This window comes from Suncus etruscus, chromosome 11 (assembly GCF_024139225.1).
Source record: "Suncus etruscus isolate mSunEtr1 chromosome 11, mSunEtr1.pri.cur, whole genome shotgun sequence".
Lineage (NCBI taxonomy): Eukaryota > Metazoa > Chordata > Mammalia > Eulipotyphla > Soricidae > Suncus > Suncus etruscus.
In genome coordinates, this window is record NC_064858.1 from 47,361,878 (window position 1) to 47,378,855 (window position 16,978).

At 36.0% G+C, this 16,978-nt stretch overlaps 1 protein-coding gene across 1 annotated transcript in view; it reads right to left on the reverse strand.

Moving 5' to 3' along the window:
- EEA1 (early endosome antigen 1) overlaps window positions 1-16,978 on the reverse strand; it is a 132,689-nt gene that overhangs the window by 82,520 nt on the left and 33,191 nt on the right. Inside the window, exons 3-5 of the mRNA XM_049782801.1 lie at window positions 5,331-5,446; window positions 1,486-1,540; window positions 1,335-1,400 (exon numbers count right to left, since the gene is read on the reverse strand). Of these exons, the coding sequence (XP_049638758.1) occupies window positions 1,335-1,400; window positions 1,486-1,540; window positions 5,331-5,446 (237 nt within the window). The remainder of the gene's footprint in view (window positions 1-1,334; window positions 1,401-1,485; window positions 1,541-5,330; window positions 5,447-16,978) is intronic.

The following is a 16,978-nucleotide window of genomic DNA, read 5'->3' on the forward strand; positions in this document are numbered from 1 at the left end:
GTAAATGTTGCAATAAAATATTTAATAAAATGTTAAAAACAGCATGATTATAAATAAGAAAATGGGAAGAAGAAATGAATAAAATATTCCTCAAATACTAATGGCTAAAAAGGCACATAAAAAATTGTTCTTGGGGCTGGAGTAGTGGCACAAACAATAAGGCATCTGCCTTGTTCATGCTAAGCTAGGACGGATGGTGGTTCAATCCCCTGGCGTCCCATATGGTCCCCCAAGCCAGAAGCGATTTCTGAGAGCATAGCCAGGAGTAACACCTGAGCGTCACCGGGTGTGGCCCAAAAACCAAGAGAAAAAAAATTGCTCTTAACCATATTAATCACCAGGGAGATGCAAATCAAGCAACAATGAGATAGCATCTCACACTATAGATATTAGCACACACCAGTACAGATATGAACTTGGGAGAAATATTTCTGAAAAAATATTCCTCATAAACCCAGGAATGGAGTCTCCATTTGTCTCTTTATAAAACATTAATATAGAAGTCAACACAATTTTAGTATAAAAAACATAATGGTTAAAACATTGATTTAGAAAATATATTTAAATGGAAAGAACTCAAACAGAAAAAGAATCTTATTCAGAAAAAGATCATTTTAAAGCAAGTGACTATTTTCCTATGTATTACTGTTTAATATTATTCACATAGTATATGTGTACATGACGAACATATGTACATATATTTTTATTCCATTTTATAAAACCTAGAATACTATTAACAACTCAACATTTCTCCCATGTTCAGTATCTTCCCTAATAGAAACCATCAGCATGTAATCCAACCTAAAGTCATTTTAGTGATTTCTAGTTTGTTACAGTCATCAAAAAGTTCCACTGTTTGAACCTATATTTGGGTGTACTGTCAGAAAACTAGAATTAATGTAGTCTGGTATTAAAAATATTCATAAGCAATTCTTTTTTTGACTTGTTTTTTATTTGGTTTGATATTTTGCTTTTTCCCTGTGGTACTCAGGGTTTATTCTCGTGCTCAGGGATCACTATGGACAGTGCATGAGGTGCTACCAGAGATCACACTCAAAGCTGCATGCATGAAATGCAAGCACCTCAACCTGCTGTACTACCTCTCCAGACCCGCATAAATTATTCTTAGTAAAGCACATTTTAAAATTTACATTTTAATTTCCTAAAGATTTGTTTTAATTCATTAAAATTATAAAGGGTATAAATTTTAGGCTATTAAATACAAAATAAATAGGAAGTAATACCAGGCTACCTGCTAAAAAAATATAATTATGTTTAATGTTTAGTAATTTAAAAAATAATGAAAAACACTTCAAATATTTGAAAACAATTACTTGCTGCTGTAGCCCTTGGAATTTTTCTAATTCTTTTTTTAATTCTTCTGAATACCATTTTTCTTCCTAAGAAAGAGGGAAATTTTTAATTGGTAAATTTTGAAAGATTTGTCATCTAAAATGCTGAAAATAAACAAATATCTACCCTTACCTTAAGAGAAGCCTGTAAATCTTGAACTTCTTGTCTGAGTAGTGTTATATCATCTCTAAACACATACAAGGAAAAAATAATTAATGCTCCTTAAATAATAATTTTGTTTTTAACAAATCTTTGCTAGTGATATTAATATTTCAGTTTTCTTAAGATAGCCATAAATTTATAAATTTACTATTGTTCATAAATCTTACTGTTTTTAATTGGAAAATGTTTTATCATGGATATAATCATGTAATAATGATATCTAAGCCAGGCAGCCCCCTCCAGGGAAAGCTCCCCTCTACTGTCTTTTGTGAACCACTGGAACCTCTAGAGTTTTTGTGTGTCACAGCACTAGCCTGGGAGAACAACCCGGCCAAGAGGCTAGTGAGGGAGGGAGCTAACCCCTGCTGTGTTGGACCAACAAGCCTCGACTCCTACACCTGAGTTCAATCCCTGGTATCCAATATGGTCCCCTGAGCCTGCCAGGAATAATTTCTGAGCACAGAGCCAGAAATATCCCGTAAGCAATGCCAAGTGTGGCCCAAAACACTCCGCCCCAAAATTACTCTGGTAGCAATATGGAGAGTAAACTGAAGGTGCAGACTAAAAGACAGGCAAAATTAAATATAAAAGATAATTCTGAGATGATGAAATCTAAAATAATTCGTAACAATGAGAATAGAAATGCTTATGAGAGCTGCTGTTAAGGAGACAGAATTTAAGCACTGGATCAATCAGATGGGGCAGATGGGGCAGGTGTAAAAAAATACCTAAGTTTTGAGATATGGCTGGGTTATAGTAGTAGTAGTTTTTTACCACAGAAGAGTAGTAGATAGGGATCCAGTTTAGAAAAAAAAAATAATGAATAGTTTTAAAATATCAATGATCATATGCACCTTTGGAGCATCTAAGTAAACCACTTGGTCATTTTAAACTGTAGGTATTTTAGAGAAAGTTGATGAGGATATTACCTCAAGTAAATTATATAGCAAAAATATATTTAAAAAATCAAAGAGGATGGAGCAATAGCACAATGAGTAGAAAGTATGCCATGCATGCGGCCAAACCAGATTAGATCCCCCTGCATCCCATACGTTCCTCCAAGCCTGCCAAGTAATTCCTGTGTACCGCTGGCTGTGGCCCAAAAACAAAAACAAAATCAAGAAGGAGCTGACAGAGAGATAGTACAGGAATTAAGATGCTTGCCTTGCACCTAGCTAACCATGACACAGCATATAGTTCCCCAAGGAAGAAGTAATCCTTGAGCACAGAGCCCTGAGTACTGCTATGTGGCCCAGCCAATCCTCTCCCTGGCCAAAACAAAAATCAAAAAGATCAAAATGTATAGCCTCAAAAGAACAGAAGAACAACCAGCACAGTCAAATTTTTCAGATGAAAATATAGTTGTCATCAAGTTCTTCCCTCACACAGGCAAAAGCTACTCCTCTGTTGGAATAAGGCTTCTTGGCTTCTCAAATTTCAACTAGCCTCAGATTCTAGTATTCCTATGGCTAATCTGAACAATATATGTGGCAGAAACAATAGTTTGAGATTTAAAATCCAGAACTTAGAAGGCTTGCTTCCTTCCTGTTGGAATGATCTTAGAATCCAACTGTTGGCCAATAAATGCATACAAGAAGCCATATAGAGAAGCCAATACGAAGGAAAACTGAGGTTCTTAACATACAGCCTCAGCTGTGCTCATTTTAAATGTCCAATAACTCTCAGTCCTAAATTATTGATAAAAATGGATTAAATTGGGGCTGAGAGATAGCATGGAGGTAGGGCATTTGCCTTGCATGCAGAAGGGCGGTGGTTCGAATCCCAGCATCTCATATGGTCTACCGAGCCTGCCAGGAGCAATTTTTGAGCGTAGAGCCAGGAGTAACCCCTGAGCGCTGCTAGATGTGACTCAAAAACCAAAAAAAAAAAAAAAAAAAGATTAAATTTTATGATCTTCCTAGGAACACAGTCTACAACACAATACAAAAGAACCATCCTATCAACCCAAAGAATTATGAGAAGTTATAAAGATTACTTTATTATGAGAAGTTATAAAGAGTGGTTTTAAACCATTAAAATTGAGTGGAGTGTTAGAATATAATTAAGTAAGATAACAATAACAAAAAATCCTGTAACTTGGCTGTGATGAAGCAATTCCAGAAGACTAGTAGGTGATAGGTCAAGTTTCAGTAAACTAGATACTGAATGAAAAGGTAGGAAGCAAAAAGCAAGAGTAAATTATGGATGTTTTTATATGTAAAATTCATATTTGAAGCAGTTTCTAACTCATAACTGAAAAGAAACTCTGTTAAACTAACACTAAATATAATAAAGACTAATGTAATTTAGTTAAGTATAAGTTTTGTTTATCTCCAAGACAAAACTGTACCAAAATTACTAACTCAGACATAAAATTATGTAAGAACATTAATATTTATGGAAAAAAAAATCCATGCTTCCCCCAAAGCATTCATTTTATCATACATATGTTTATATGGAGGAAGTATTCCTAAATGAGGATCAGGGGATCCAAGGCCAATTTCAGCCATTTTCAATCTGCCTTTTAATGTGAGCAACTTAATGTGAATTTTTAAATGCGAGGAAACTACATTGCACAAGTCCTGAAGTGCCAGAAAATACCCAGGTTATGGCAGGAGTGCTCAGGGGCCTTCAAAGCTACATCTGCCAGGGAGCAAACTGGCAATAGATACATACAAGGCAAGTAGTACCTTTGCCCCTATATTAATCCTCTGGCCATTTTCATATATTTAAAATTAAATAATCCTTTTTAATAAAAAATTAAAATATCCTTATTTTATACTTCTGTATTATCTACCGACCACAAAGCTACATGGTCATATTTTTTCCTTTATTTGGTGTTCTTTCATTTATAAAACATTAATTAGCCAATAAAAGCCTTTTTACTAAGAAGAGAATAAAAGAGTAAGGGATGTGGCTCAAGTAGCAGGTCACCATACCTGCGTGTATAAGGCCCTGGGTTCAAACAGAGCACCACATGCCCCATGGTCCATTTGGGTATGACCCCAGAAAACCTGGGTGTGGCTAAAAATAAAAAAAAAAAAAAGCATAAAAAAAACACTTTGCACGTAAAATGAGATCAAGCTTTTTTCTTAGTGATGGTATAAGATAAATATCTGATCAATGATAAAAAAATAAAATTATATTGTTGAATATTAATTTGAATAATCATATTTTATTTTAATTCTTAACATGGTGAGGCAACATGGCACATGTGTATTTACACTGGTGGTTAGAAAGATTTTTAATTGCCAAATTTTAATTATTAGCTAAATTTATTATTCTAACAACTTAATTATAAAAAGCTTCCAAATAAAACATAAAGTCGAATCCATAAACATAACCTCCTCACAATATAATTTGTAAATACTCCAAACTTCAATTAAAACATAACCTCTGCACCAGTATCTAAGTAGTGATATGATCATTTCTGGTCAAGAAAAGATTGTAAGGTAAAAAATAAATATTTAGAGGGGCCTAAGAGGTGGCGCTAGAGGTAAGGCATCTACCTGCCTTGCAAGCGCTAGCTTAGGACGACCTTGGTTCGATCCCTGCAGTATCCCATATGGTCCACCGAAGCCAGGGGCGATTTTTGAGTGCATAGTTAGGAGTAACCCCTTAGAGTCAAATGGGTGTGGCCCAAAAAAACCAATAAATAAATAAATAAATAGATAGATTAATTAATATTTATATTAACTAATATAAAAATTACAAATTTTTCATGATTAACAATAAACACAGTTTGTAACATAAAACACTAAAAACATGTTATTTACTTTTACATTATTCTATTATTTATTATAATTATACTGTACCGCTTCAAAGCAAGATTAGCCTCTCCACCATGACCATCATCATGAACTGCCTCATAGTGTTTGAAAAGTTCATCAGCAGATCCAAGAGATTTCATACACTGGGGACATATGAAGCCCTGCAGAGAGAAAAAAAAATGGTTTCAGAATATGTAATGTTGCAAAACAGCAATCAGTATATTATAAAATAAAATCCAAGATCTTACTCATATTAATGGAACAATTAACTAATTAATAGTGTTTACTTTAAATCTTGGGGCCTGAGAAATTATACAAGGGTAAAGATATTTATCTTGCCTTCTACTGAACCTGGTTCAAATCTCTAGCACGAGATAGAATGCTCCAAATTATGCTAGTGGGAATAACTTCTAAGTATAGATCCAAGGATAATTTCTGAATATTGCTAGCTGTGATTCAAAAAATCAAAAAGAAAAAAATTCTAAATACTGGCATTATGCTGTTAAAATAGTATATTCTTGTAAAAGTTTACAGAATATAGGGTGGGTCAATGAACATAGCCAACTCGATTTCAATCTCTGGTATCTGCACATAGTCCTCTGAGCACCACTATAAGTAATCTGAGCATAGACCCAAGAGGAAGCCCTGAGAGCAGATTATAAAAAAAGTTTTCAAAATATAAAGAGCTTTACAACCATATTTCTATGTTAAATAAAGTAATGAACAGAATAAAATAAAAGAACAGAATTCTTATCTGATAAACTATTGTAATATAGAAAATTAGTCAATATTTGTCACATACAGTCTTTATATCTCTAGATATCTCTATTAATTAGATAGATAATATTTATTCCAATCTATTTCATTGAAATGATAACAAAAAGATTAAAACTATATTTGAGGGGCTGAGAGATATCACAGCGGTAAGGCATTTGCCTTGCATGCAGAAGATCATTGGTTCGAATCCCGGCATCTCGTATGGTCCCCCGAGCCTGCCGGGGGCGATTTCTGAGTGTAGAGCCAGGAAGAACCCCTGAGCACTCCCAGGTGTGACCCAAAAATAAAAAAAAAATAAAAAAACTATATTTGAAAATTGAAAAAAATCAATATAGTAAACTCACAATTATAGCAGCTATAAATTTCTTAACCTAAGATTAACACTATAAAAAATTAAAATTAATGAACACTCAGATAAATTATTAAAAACAAGTAATTCCAGAGTTGTTATATAAGGCATAAAGTCCTGGTATCTAGACACCTCTCTCTGTACATATGCTTCAACAATACTAAAATGCCTATGCTTCCCTAAATACACCACAGAATCTCATTTTACCATGAATTCGCATATAGTTTGTTTTCTTAATAGGGGCTACACCTGTCAGAACTAGCACATTCAGTCTTTGGGCACCAGTAAAGTCATATCCAGTTTGTTTGGAATTGCTGTATTCATGGTCTGTGATGCCTGGGTCAAACCCTCAGTTCTGCTTTTTGTGGGACCATACCTTGTGATACTCCGGACTTACTCCTGGCTCTGCACTCAAAGGTCACTTCGAAGTGCATGGGGTACCATATGTGTTGATGTGGTGCCAGGAATCAAATCAAGCAAGGCAAGCACCTACAGCTCCAACAAGCCCACAATCTTATATATTCTAGGTATGTACTTATTCCAACAGACTCATATACTTTTTTCTGTCTTGAACATTACTTCCTTTAGACTGTCAATTTTCCACTTTAATACGTAAGACACTGGAGTCTTTCACCTAAGTCTTCCTAAGTGGCTAGGGTAGTATTTGAATATGCTATTGATTTTCTACATTCCATATTTATTTAATGAAATATAAATGAACGTGGTGACTCAAAATTTGATGGAAAAAAAAACACACAAAAATTTTAACATTTTACATAAGACCTCTCATCTTAACTAAAGAATGAGTAAAGATTTTCTTTTTAGAGATTTTTAAAAATCATTCAAGTAAATAGAATAGTATGAACAAAGTACAGGAAAAGGTAAGAAGCCTACTTAAGCTGCATTTGAGGCACAGAAGTGGGTCCTAACCATAGAGCCAGAAGAACAGAGGAGAGAATGAATGCAATGTTCCTCTATGACACTCTGAATTGCAAAATTATCTCAGCACCAATGATGCTCAGCCCAGGGCTGGAGCAGTAACACAGTGGGTAGGGCATTTGCCTTGCATGCAGCAGGTCTGGGTTTAATATCTGGCATCCCATATGGTCCCCCAAGCCTGCAAGGAATAAGTGCAGCATCAGGAATAACCTCTGAACGCTGTAGGAGTATGACCCAGAAAAAAAAAATAAATAAAAAAATAAAAGCTCCCATATATTAATCTAGCTGACTTTCAAAATCCTTTATTGTCTCTATCATCATGTTTCACAATGGCTATCCCTAATACTTATTTAGTGTCCTTATAACATGGTCAGCAACTGTTGTATCATACTAGTAAGCATATGGTTAGTACAAGAGTATATAAAGTGCTATAATATTCAGAAATATTCATTTCTTTTTTGTCTTCCAGCTTCTTTTAATAATAGAAGGCAAAAACGATAGTGTTCCTCAAAAAATGCACATCCCGGGGCTGGAGCAGTGGCGCAGCAGTTGGGTGTTTGTCTTGCACAGGCTAACCTAGGACAGACCTCGTTTCAATCCCCCAGTGTCCCATATGGTCCCCCAAGCCAGGAGCAATTTCTGGAACACAGTCAGGAGTAACCCCTGAGCATCACTAAGTGTGGCCCAAAAAACAAAACAAAACAAAAAATATACATCCCAATTATAGTGTTGGGATTTTTGATGGTTTTGGACTTAGAGACAAAGAATGCCAGAAAGCTAATGATTATATTGAGGTATGTGCCATAAGCATATATTACCAGGTTAACAACCCAAAAAGAACTGATTCATCCCTAAAGAAAAATTTTATAAATTGGACAATATATATTTTATCATACAGTCCACAAAATTGAATTTTCCATGTCATTACCTTACATGTTTAAATAAAATTTTAATTTTGGGTAAATTGTGATAAAAATAAGTCTCTTTACATACATGTATTTCCTTACCATCTTAAATAGATATTAAGCCTTTGCTTAATGTCTCAGAGGCAAAAATATTAATTTCCTTTTTTTTTTTGGCTTTGGGCCACACCCAGTGACGCTCAGGGGTTACTCCTGGCTATTCGCTCAGAAGTTGCTCCAGGCTTGGGGGACCATATGGGACGCCGGGGGATCAAACCGTGGTCCATCCTAGGCTAACACTGGCAAGGCAGACACCTTACCTCTAGCACCACCCGCCGGAAAAATATTAATCTCTTAATGAATATCTTCCACTCTATTAATTCTGATGAGTTCCTTCAACTCCTATACCCATGTTATATAGTTCTTTCTAGATTCAATTTTAACTTTCAACTGTAATTTACCATAACTTTTGCATGTTATTTCAAATAATGTTGACCTTCTATGGGTGGAAAGAGTATATTAAGAAAAGTTTACTGGGGCCGGGCGGTGGCGCTAGAGGTAAGGTGCCTACCTTGCCTGCGCTAGCCTAGGACGGACCGCGGTTCGATCCCCCCCCGGCGTCCCATATGGTCCCCCAAGCCAGGAGCGACTTCTGAGCGCATAGCCAGGAGTAACCCCTGAGCGTCACCGGGTGTGGCCCAAAAACCAAAAAAAAAAAAAAAAAAAAAAGAAAAAAGAAAAGTTTACTTAAACAGAATCATTCATTTAAAATAAAAGCAATGGGAAAGGTGTGGTAAGGCTTAGACACATATATAAGCATGAAGTTGTGCTCCAAAACTTTATAAAGTATTATTAATTGTAATCAATAAAACAGTAATTTTAAAAAGTAATAAAAGAGGGCCCGGAGAGATAGCACAGCGGTGTTTGCCTTGCAAGCAGCCGATCCAGGACCAAAGGTGGTTGGTTCGAATCCTGGTGTCCCATATGGTCCCCCGTGCCTGCCAGGAGCTATTTCTGAGCAGACAGCCAGGAGTAACCCCTGAGCACCGCCGGGTGTGGCCAAAAAAAAAAAAAAAAAAAGTAATAAAAGAAACTGAGACTTATTTTTAGTGCTATAACCCATGAGCATAAAGCTGAGAATAAGACCCAAAAACCACTGGTGAAGGTTAAAACTACCCCTCAAATACCTCCATAAAAATATAATAAAAATTAATAATGTTATGAGTTAAAAATACTACCTTTGAGAACACAACAAAAGGAAATCAGGGTCTGTAAAAATAGTATACTTGGCTGGTTCCTTGTTTTCCATGCTGGAATCCTATGGTTCCCTGAACCCTGCCAAAAGAGATCACTGAATACAGAGCCAGGAGTAAGTCCTGAGTACTGATTGGTATGACTCAAAAACAAAAGTCAAAAAATAAAAAGGGGGGGGGGGGAGAAGAAGAAGAAGAAGAAAAGAAATCAGTAAAAGGAAATTAGAGGAAAGAATAAAAACATGAGCATATAAAAAGTGAAAGGTCAAGCAAATATAAATAAAATCTTATCAACATAAACCAACATGATTTATTTATTTATCTATTTATAGATTAAAAATTAAAAAGTAGAAATAATCAAACTTGATTTAAAATTTCCATAACCTGGGCTGGAGCAATAGTACAATGAGTATTATATTTGCCTTTCATATATAGTCAACCAGATTCTAGCATCCCATATGGTCCCCCGAGCATTTTCAAGATCAATTCCTGAGTGTTGGGCAGTCAGGAGTGCAGAATCCTGAGCACTGTAAAGTGTGGTATGACCCCAAAACAAAACCAGAAAAGAATTACATAGTCAAGACTAAAGAAACTGTTGGGAGATGAAGCACATATATGTCCTGCATATTTATCTTTTGACTGACCCTAGTTCTATTGTCCACATATGGCACCCTGAGTACCATGTATGGCACCTTGAGCACCAACCACCATGGATAACTTCTTTTTTTTTTAATAATATCTTTATTTAAGCACCATGATTACAAACACATTTTTAGTTAGGTTTCAGTTATAAAAAAGAACAACCCCCTTCACCAGTGCAACCTTCCCAGTTGGGAGAAATAACTACACTAACAACTATCATGACAAGGGTAGCAAATGAAAGAAATAGAATGCCTGCCTCAAATATAGGCGGGGGGAGGGAGGACATTGGTTTTGAGAAGAAGCTCAGATTTAGTGCCTGAAGGATGTCCCATGACTAGAATACATGGTTCTGTGAATATTAAATCTGGATATTAAAAGAACCTCTGTTTTTAAGGGGAATAGAGTTGCTAGGTAGTTCCATAAAAGTATTGCTAGAAAAACTGACAACTACATATATTTTTGTTTTAATCTTTTGTTTTATCTTCCAAACTGAAACAATTCACTTAAAGTTAAAAATAAATTCCTTACTTCTCAGATTTTAAATATCACTAGTCCTTCCTTAATACTCATTGCAGATCAGAAATCATTTAATTTGATATTCATAATATCTCTATCATATATCTTTCCAGTTAAAAGGAAAGTTTATATTTAATAACAAAAAGATGAGATTATCACCTTCATTATGATTTTAAAAAAGTAGTTGTCTCTGAAAATTACTGCCATACATTATTTTTTTCTTATATCCCACAAATGAGTGAGATCATTCTATGTCTATTCCTCTCCCTCTGACTCATTTCACTTAGCATAATATTCTCTTTTTTTTTTTTTTTGGTTTTTGGGCAACACCTAGTGACGCTCAGTGGTTACTCCTGGCTATGTACTCAGAAATCGCTCCTGGCATGGAGGACCATATGGGACACCGGGGATAGAACCTCTGTCCATCCTAGGGTCCTAGGTCAACCGTACAAGGCAAACACCCTACTGCTTGTGCCATGGCTCTGGCCCCATATCCATCCATATTTAAGCAAATTTCATACTTCGGGGGATCAGTCCATGGTAGGAAGCCCTTCATTAACAATAGTACAAACCACAGTGTCTTAAGGGGGAAAAAAGGAAGAGTGAAAGAGAGAGAGAAAGAAGTAAAGTCTTCCCCAGGGGCAGGCGGGGGATAGAAGGGAAACTGGGGATATCTATGGTGGGAAATGGATGCTGTGAATGATGGTGAATATTGTATGACTGAAGCTCAATCATGAACAACTTTGTTACCACAGTGTTTACATAAATTTATTTTTTAAAAAAAAGTTAAAAAAAAAAGGGGGGGTGTTCTTTACATGACTGAAACCCTACTACAGTCATATTTGTAATCAAGGTGTTTAAATAAAGATATTAATAAAAAATTATAAAAAAATTGACTTAAATGTTTGAGGAGAAAGACAACTGTTAAAATAGTAAATACATTATTACTAAAAATACATATATGTATTACGTATACATATATGATTGCCTTATAGAAATAAGTATAATTTTTGTTTCTTCTGAAACAAGTTTTATTTTTCTCTAAGTTTTGTTAAAAAATAAAGAAAAGGCCCAAAATATGTTTCCTTTGAGTTTAGAATACTACAGTAATTTTTAGAAAAAGCAGCTATATCTGGAAAATTTTCTACCCTAAAAATAGGCAACATTTTCACCCACTGGCTCCCACCTCCAACTTTAGCTAAGCAGCTGCCCACACACTACTTGAGGCAATGCACCATTAATGAGCTGTCATTCTGTCACCACCCTCAGGTACAGTAAATCAAAACAAGACAAAGAGAATGATAAATCCAGAGTCTAATGCTGTCTATTTTCACAAAGAACAAAAGATAGTAGCAGTTCACGTGTCAAATCTTCTTCTATGTATGGGTAATCTTACCTAAAGAATTTTCATACACTCATTTAAAAACATTAACTATAAAATTACAAAGTTGTAACCTACAAATGCTAAAAGATCTTTCACTATGTATTCCGAATTGCATGGCACAATTTATACAAAAAAGATCAACTTATTTTTATATGTCTATTTACAAATTCAACAAAAAAGAATGGGTACAAACAGACAGAAATTAAGCCAGCTTCCCAAGCACCTCTCTTCTTTATGGAGGTTTTTATGAAGCATGCATAAATAAAGCAATCCATATCTCCTTGTAGCATAAAAGCTAAGCACCACGAAGGCAAAGAAAAACAAAGCTATTTTAAGAATCCCATAACCAAACTGCTAAAATTAAATATACAGGACCCACAGTAGCACTGGAGTCATTGAGAAGTTCCTGTGCTCTTGTTTCATTTTCAGCATGCAGTTTCTGGTAATGCTCCGACAAATCAATAGCAGTTGAGCATCTTTTCAGACATAATGGACAGATGAAACCCTGTGAAATAACAACTTTTAGGCGGAAATACATAAAATGTGTTCATAAAGCAAAATATAAACATTAAATGGATATAATGGAAAAATAATAAGTAGATCTCTTTTTAGTGTATGTAAAAGAATTTTTAAGTAGTAACCATATCTAAAGTAAAAGATCTATTGTCCAAAGGGAGACTTCTAAAATTAGTTTCATTTATTCTGCCACAAATTCCCATTGGTTCAATTTTATAAAAACATAGTCAAAATTAATATAAAAACATAGTCCAAAATTAACCTTTTGTATGTAACACTATGCTTATCTGAGCACTTTCATTAACAAGTTTTAATCTTAGATAAATAAATGATTAATGAATATAATATCTTTACATGATAATGTTCTCAACCAAAAAAAAAAGGAAAGCAAGAACTCATTTTTGCCCATACCAAAAACTCCAAGCAGTTGACCTTACATCTACACTTTTCTGAGCCAAATAAAATCACTTATAAATTGGGAGAAGGGCCAGAAAGATGGAATAGGAGGCAACACATTTGCTTTGCATGCAGCATCTTTGACCACTGCTGGTTCCATCCCCAGGAAGGCATAAGATATCTTGTGCACATAAGCACAGAACAAGAGGAATAAACAAACCCTAAGTACCTCTGGGCATGGCTCAAAATGCTCCAAAGACAAATTGGTTTCTAAACTCAGCACTGCTAAAAAAAAAAAAAAAAAAATGGTTTTTGAACTTAAAAAAGCACTTAAAGTTGAAGCTGGAGTCATCGTACTGCAGGTAGGGTTCTTGCCTTGCACATGGCTGACAGGGGTTTGATCTCTGGCATCCCAAACAATGCCTCTAGTAACACCAAAAGTTATTCCTGAATGCACAGCCAGGAGTAACTCCAGAGTATCACAGGATGTGGCTTTAAAAAAGAAAAAAAAAAGACATTTAAAATATCAGATAAGGCAATTGCCATTTGCCTTGCACTGGGCCTATTCAGGCTTGATCCTTAGCAGCCTAAATGGTCCCAAAGTATATTTGAAGTAATTTCTGAACATAGGTCCAAAAATAACTACTGAGTGCCGTCAAGTAGAGTCCAAAAACATAATAAAAGAAAAATCACTTCAAAAAATTCTCTATGTATGGGCCCAAAAAAATAGTGCAGGAGGTAAGGCACTTGCATTGTATGTGGCCATCTGACACCACATATGGCTCCCCAAACAACACCAGGGGTCACCACCCCTCTCCACAGCACCAGGAACAATCCCAGAGCACTGTTCAATGTGACTCAGATCACTCCTCACAAAATAAAATAAAAAATTAATCCTAAAAAAAAAAAAAAAAAAGACCCGGAGAGATAGCACAGTGGCGTTTGCATTGCAAGCAGCCAATCCAGGACCAAAGGTGGTTGGTTCGAATCCCGGTGTCCCATATGGTCCCCCATGCCTGCCAGGAGCTATTTCTGAGCAGACAGCCAGGAGTGACCCCTGAGCGCTGCCGGGTGTGGCCCAAAAACCAAAAAAAAAAAAAAAATTAATCCTATACCTAACAGTATCTATATTTTAAAACACAGGCTATTAGAATAGTTTGGGAAACGTTATTAGTAATGGTAGAAGGAGAATGGAACAGAGTAATTGAGACCATCAGGAGAAAATAAAAAGACAATAGTTATAATGTTAGAAACTGATGAGGATTTGAATCTTAACCAGTGTGAACTATGGGAGTCTTGAGAAAATCAATTAGGGCCAGAGCTGTAGAGCAACTGACCCAGAACACACTGGTTCTATCACCTGGTGTCCCATATGTTCCCCCAAGCCAGGAACCATTTCTGAGCATAGTCAGGAGTAACCCCTGAGCATCACCAGGTGTGGCCCAAACCCACCCCCCCAAGAAAGAAAATCACTTAATTTTGATAAATGTTTTTTCAATTCTGTAAAAAGCAGCTTCAAAGAACACCAGATTCATTGTAGATGTTCAATAAAGATTAGCTCATTATATGTATAATTACAGAAAAAAAAAAAAAAAAACAGAAAGTAAGGGGCTGCAGTGACAATAGAGCAGGAGGAAGTTTGCCTTGCATGCAGCCCAACCAGGTTCAATTCCTAGAGTGCAAAGTCCTCTGAGGCTGCCAGAAGTGATTCCTGAGATAAACCAGGAATGAAGTCCTGAGCACCGCGGGGTGCTCAAAACAAAACAAAAGAGGGAAGAGGGTAGTCAAAAAACACTAAGAAACTAGGAAAAAACAGGAACTAAGAAACCTAAAATATTGAGCCCACTAAAGAATTTATGCAGAGCATGAGAAAGTATACTCTGGAAAGGACAAGCAGTTATGAAATGAGCATATATGGGCAGTTTCTGTTGAAACTATTCTGATGATTATTATTCTTTATTATTTTATTATAGTTTAGGTAAAATGCTTATAGTAGTATTTTTCAGTTGTTTTTAAATAAATAATATCTTTATTTAAACACCATGTTTACAAATATGATTGTAGTTGGGTTTCAGATATAAAAAGAACACTCCCCTTCACCAATGCAACATTCCCATCACCAATGCTCCTATTCTTTTACCCCACCTCACCTGTATTTGAGACAGGCTTTCTACTTCCCTCATACATTGACATTGTAATGATATTTCTCAGTGTAGTTATTTCTCTAACTGCACTCACCATTCTTTGTGGTGAGCTTTATATGGTGGCCGGTCCTTCCAGCCCTCATCTCTAGGAATTACTTCAATAATGTCTTTTATTTTTCTTAAAGCCCATAGGTGAGTAATGAGTGAGACTATTCTGTCTCTCTCCTCTAACTCTCTCTCTCTGTCTCTCTGTCTCTCTGTCTCTCTCTCTCTGTCTCTATCTCTCTCTCCCTCTGACTTATTTCACTCAGATTCCATGTACATCCATGTATAGGAAAATTTCATGACTTCATCTCTCCTGACAGCTGCATTTTTCTGCTTGCAGTAGTATTAACATTTGCGATCTTGATATATAGTTTCCATGCCACACTACCATCAAAATAAATGCTCAAGACCCTCTATCAATGTCCCAATGTTACTCTAGTCCCCTTCATCCCCCTCCCCCTCTTGATAGGCTCAGGTTTTTTTTTCCTTAAGCTAGTCAAATTGAGCAGTGGTGGGGGTTATATACCAATTTTCGTGATACTAATGTTAATAAGCTCTGATATACCACTGCCAACGGACCAGCCAGTAGGCTCAGTTTTCTAACCCTAGGCAAAGGTTTGGTCACATTCCAATAATGACTATTCATTTGTTTTATATCTCTGTATGCTACAGATAAATGAGGTCATCTTACTGTCTTTGTCCCTCTGAGAAGGACTTAAGATAATGATAACATCTAGTTCCATCCAAACTGCAGTGAACAGGGAGATTTCACCTTTTCTTATAGCAAGATAACTCAAGAATAACATAATTGGGGTGGGAGATACGATGGCATGGAGCACCACCAGGAATCAGGAGGGACCACTGAACACAGGACCATAAGTAAGGGGAGTGGGGTGGGGAGATGGGGGGGGGGGGGGGGGAAAGAGGAGAGAGAAAAGAAAATAAAGAAGAGAGGGGGAGACAGGAAGAAAAACCAAGGAAGTAAGGGAGGGGAGGAACAGGAGGGGAGAAGAGAGGAAGGAGAAGAGAGAAGTAATAACTGTAAAGAGAAACCAAAGGGCTGGAATACTTGTTCAAGGCACTGTCAGGTATGAGCCTGATTATTTCACTGAATCCCATTCTCCCCCTCCCACCCTATCCAGCCTGCTTGGGGCTCTATACTGGAGTTACAAAAGGCTCCTGCCTGCTTTTTCATCATCCAAGGCAAGAACCACCTCAAAGCTTTCAACTTGCTCCACAAGTTGCCTGGAAGAAGCCTGTGCCAAAAATCCAGTGACTCATTTCCTCACTTCCTTCAGCTCTTTCGAGTTATTCCCTTCACCAATCTGCCCTGACAATCCTATCTTAAACTCCAACTACTTTCTATGCCTCCTTCTCTGCTTCATTTTTCTCATTAAGTTAAATTGTGGACCTCTGATTATATGTTTGTTCTTTACTTTATATTCCACTTACTAGAATATAAGCTCTGCAGGGATAAAGTTTTTTTTCCCCCACTTTTACTCAGTGATATAATTCCAAAATCAAGAACAGTTTCTGGATATTACAGTTATAAATACATAGCTGAATATATATATAGCTGATATATAGTGATGTATATATCACATACATAGCTGAATAATAAAAAAATAAATTGATAAGTAATTAATTCACAAAATGATATCAAAAGAATAGGGAATATGAAGCATATGAAGAAGAATATTCACAGGTGAGTCAAGCAAAGTTTGCTTGAAAAGCAGTTAATCTGTTTTGAGACTTGAAAGAATTAGATCAAAACAGGCAAAAAATGTAAAAGCAAAAGCAGACAAGACATATCAGATAAGCATACATAAA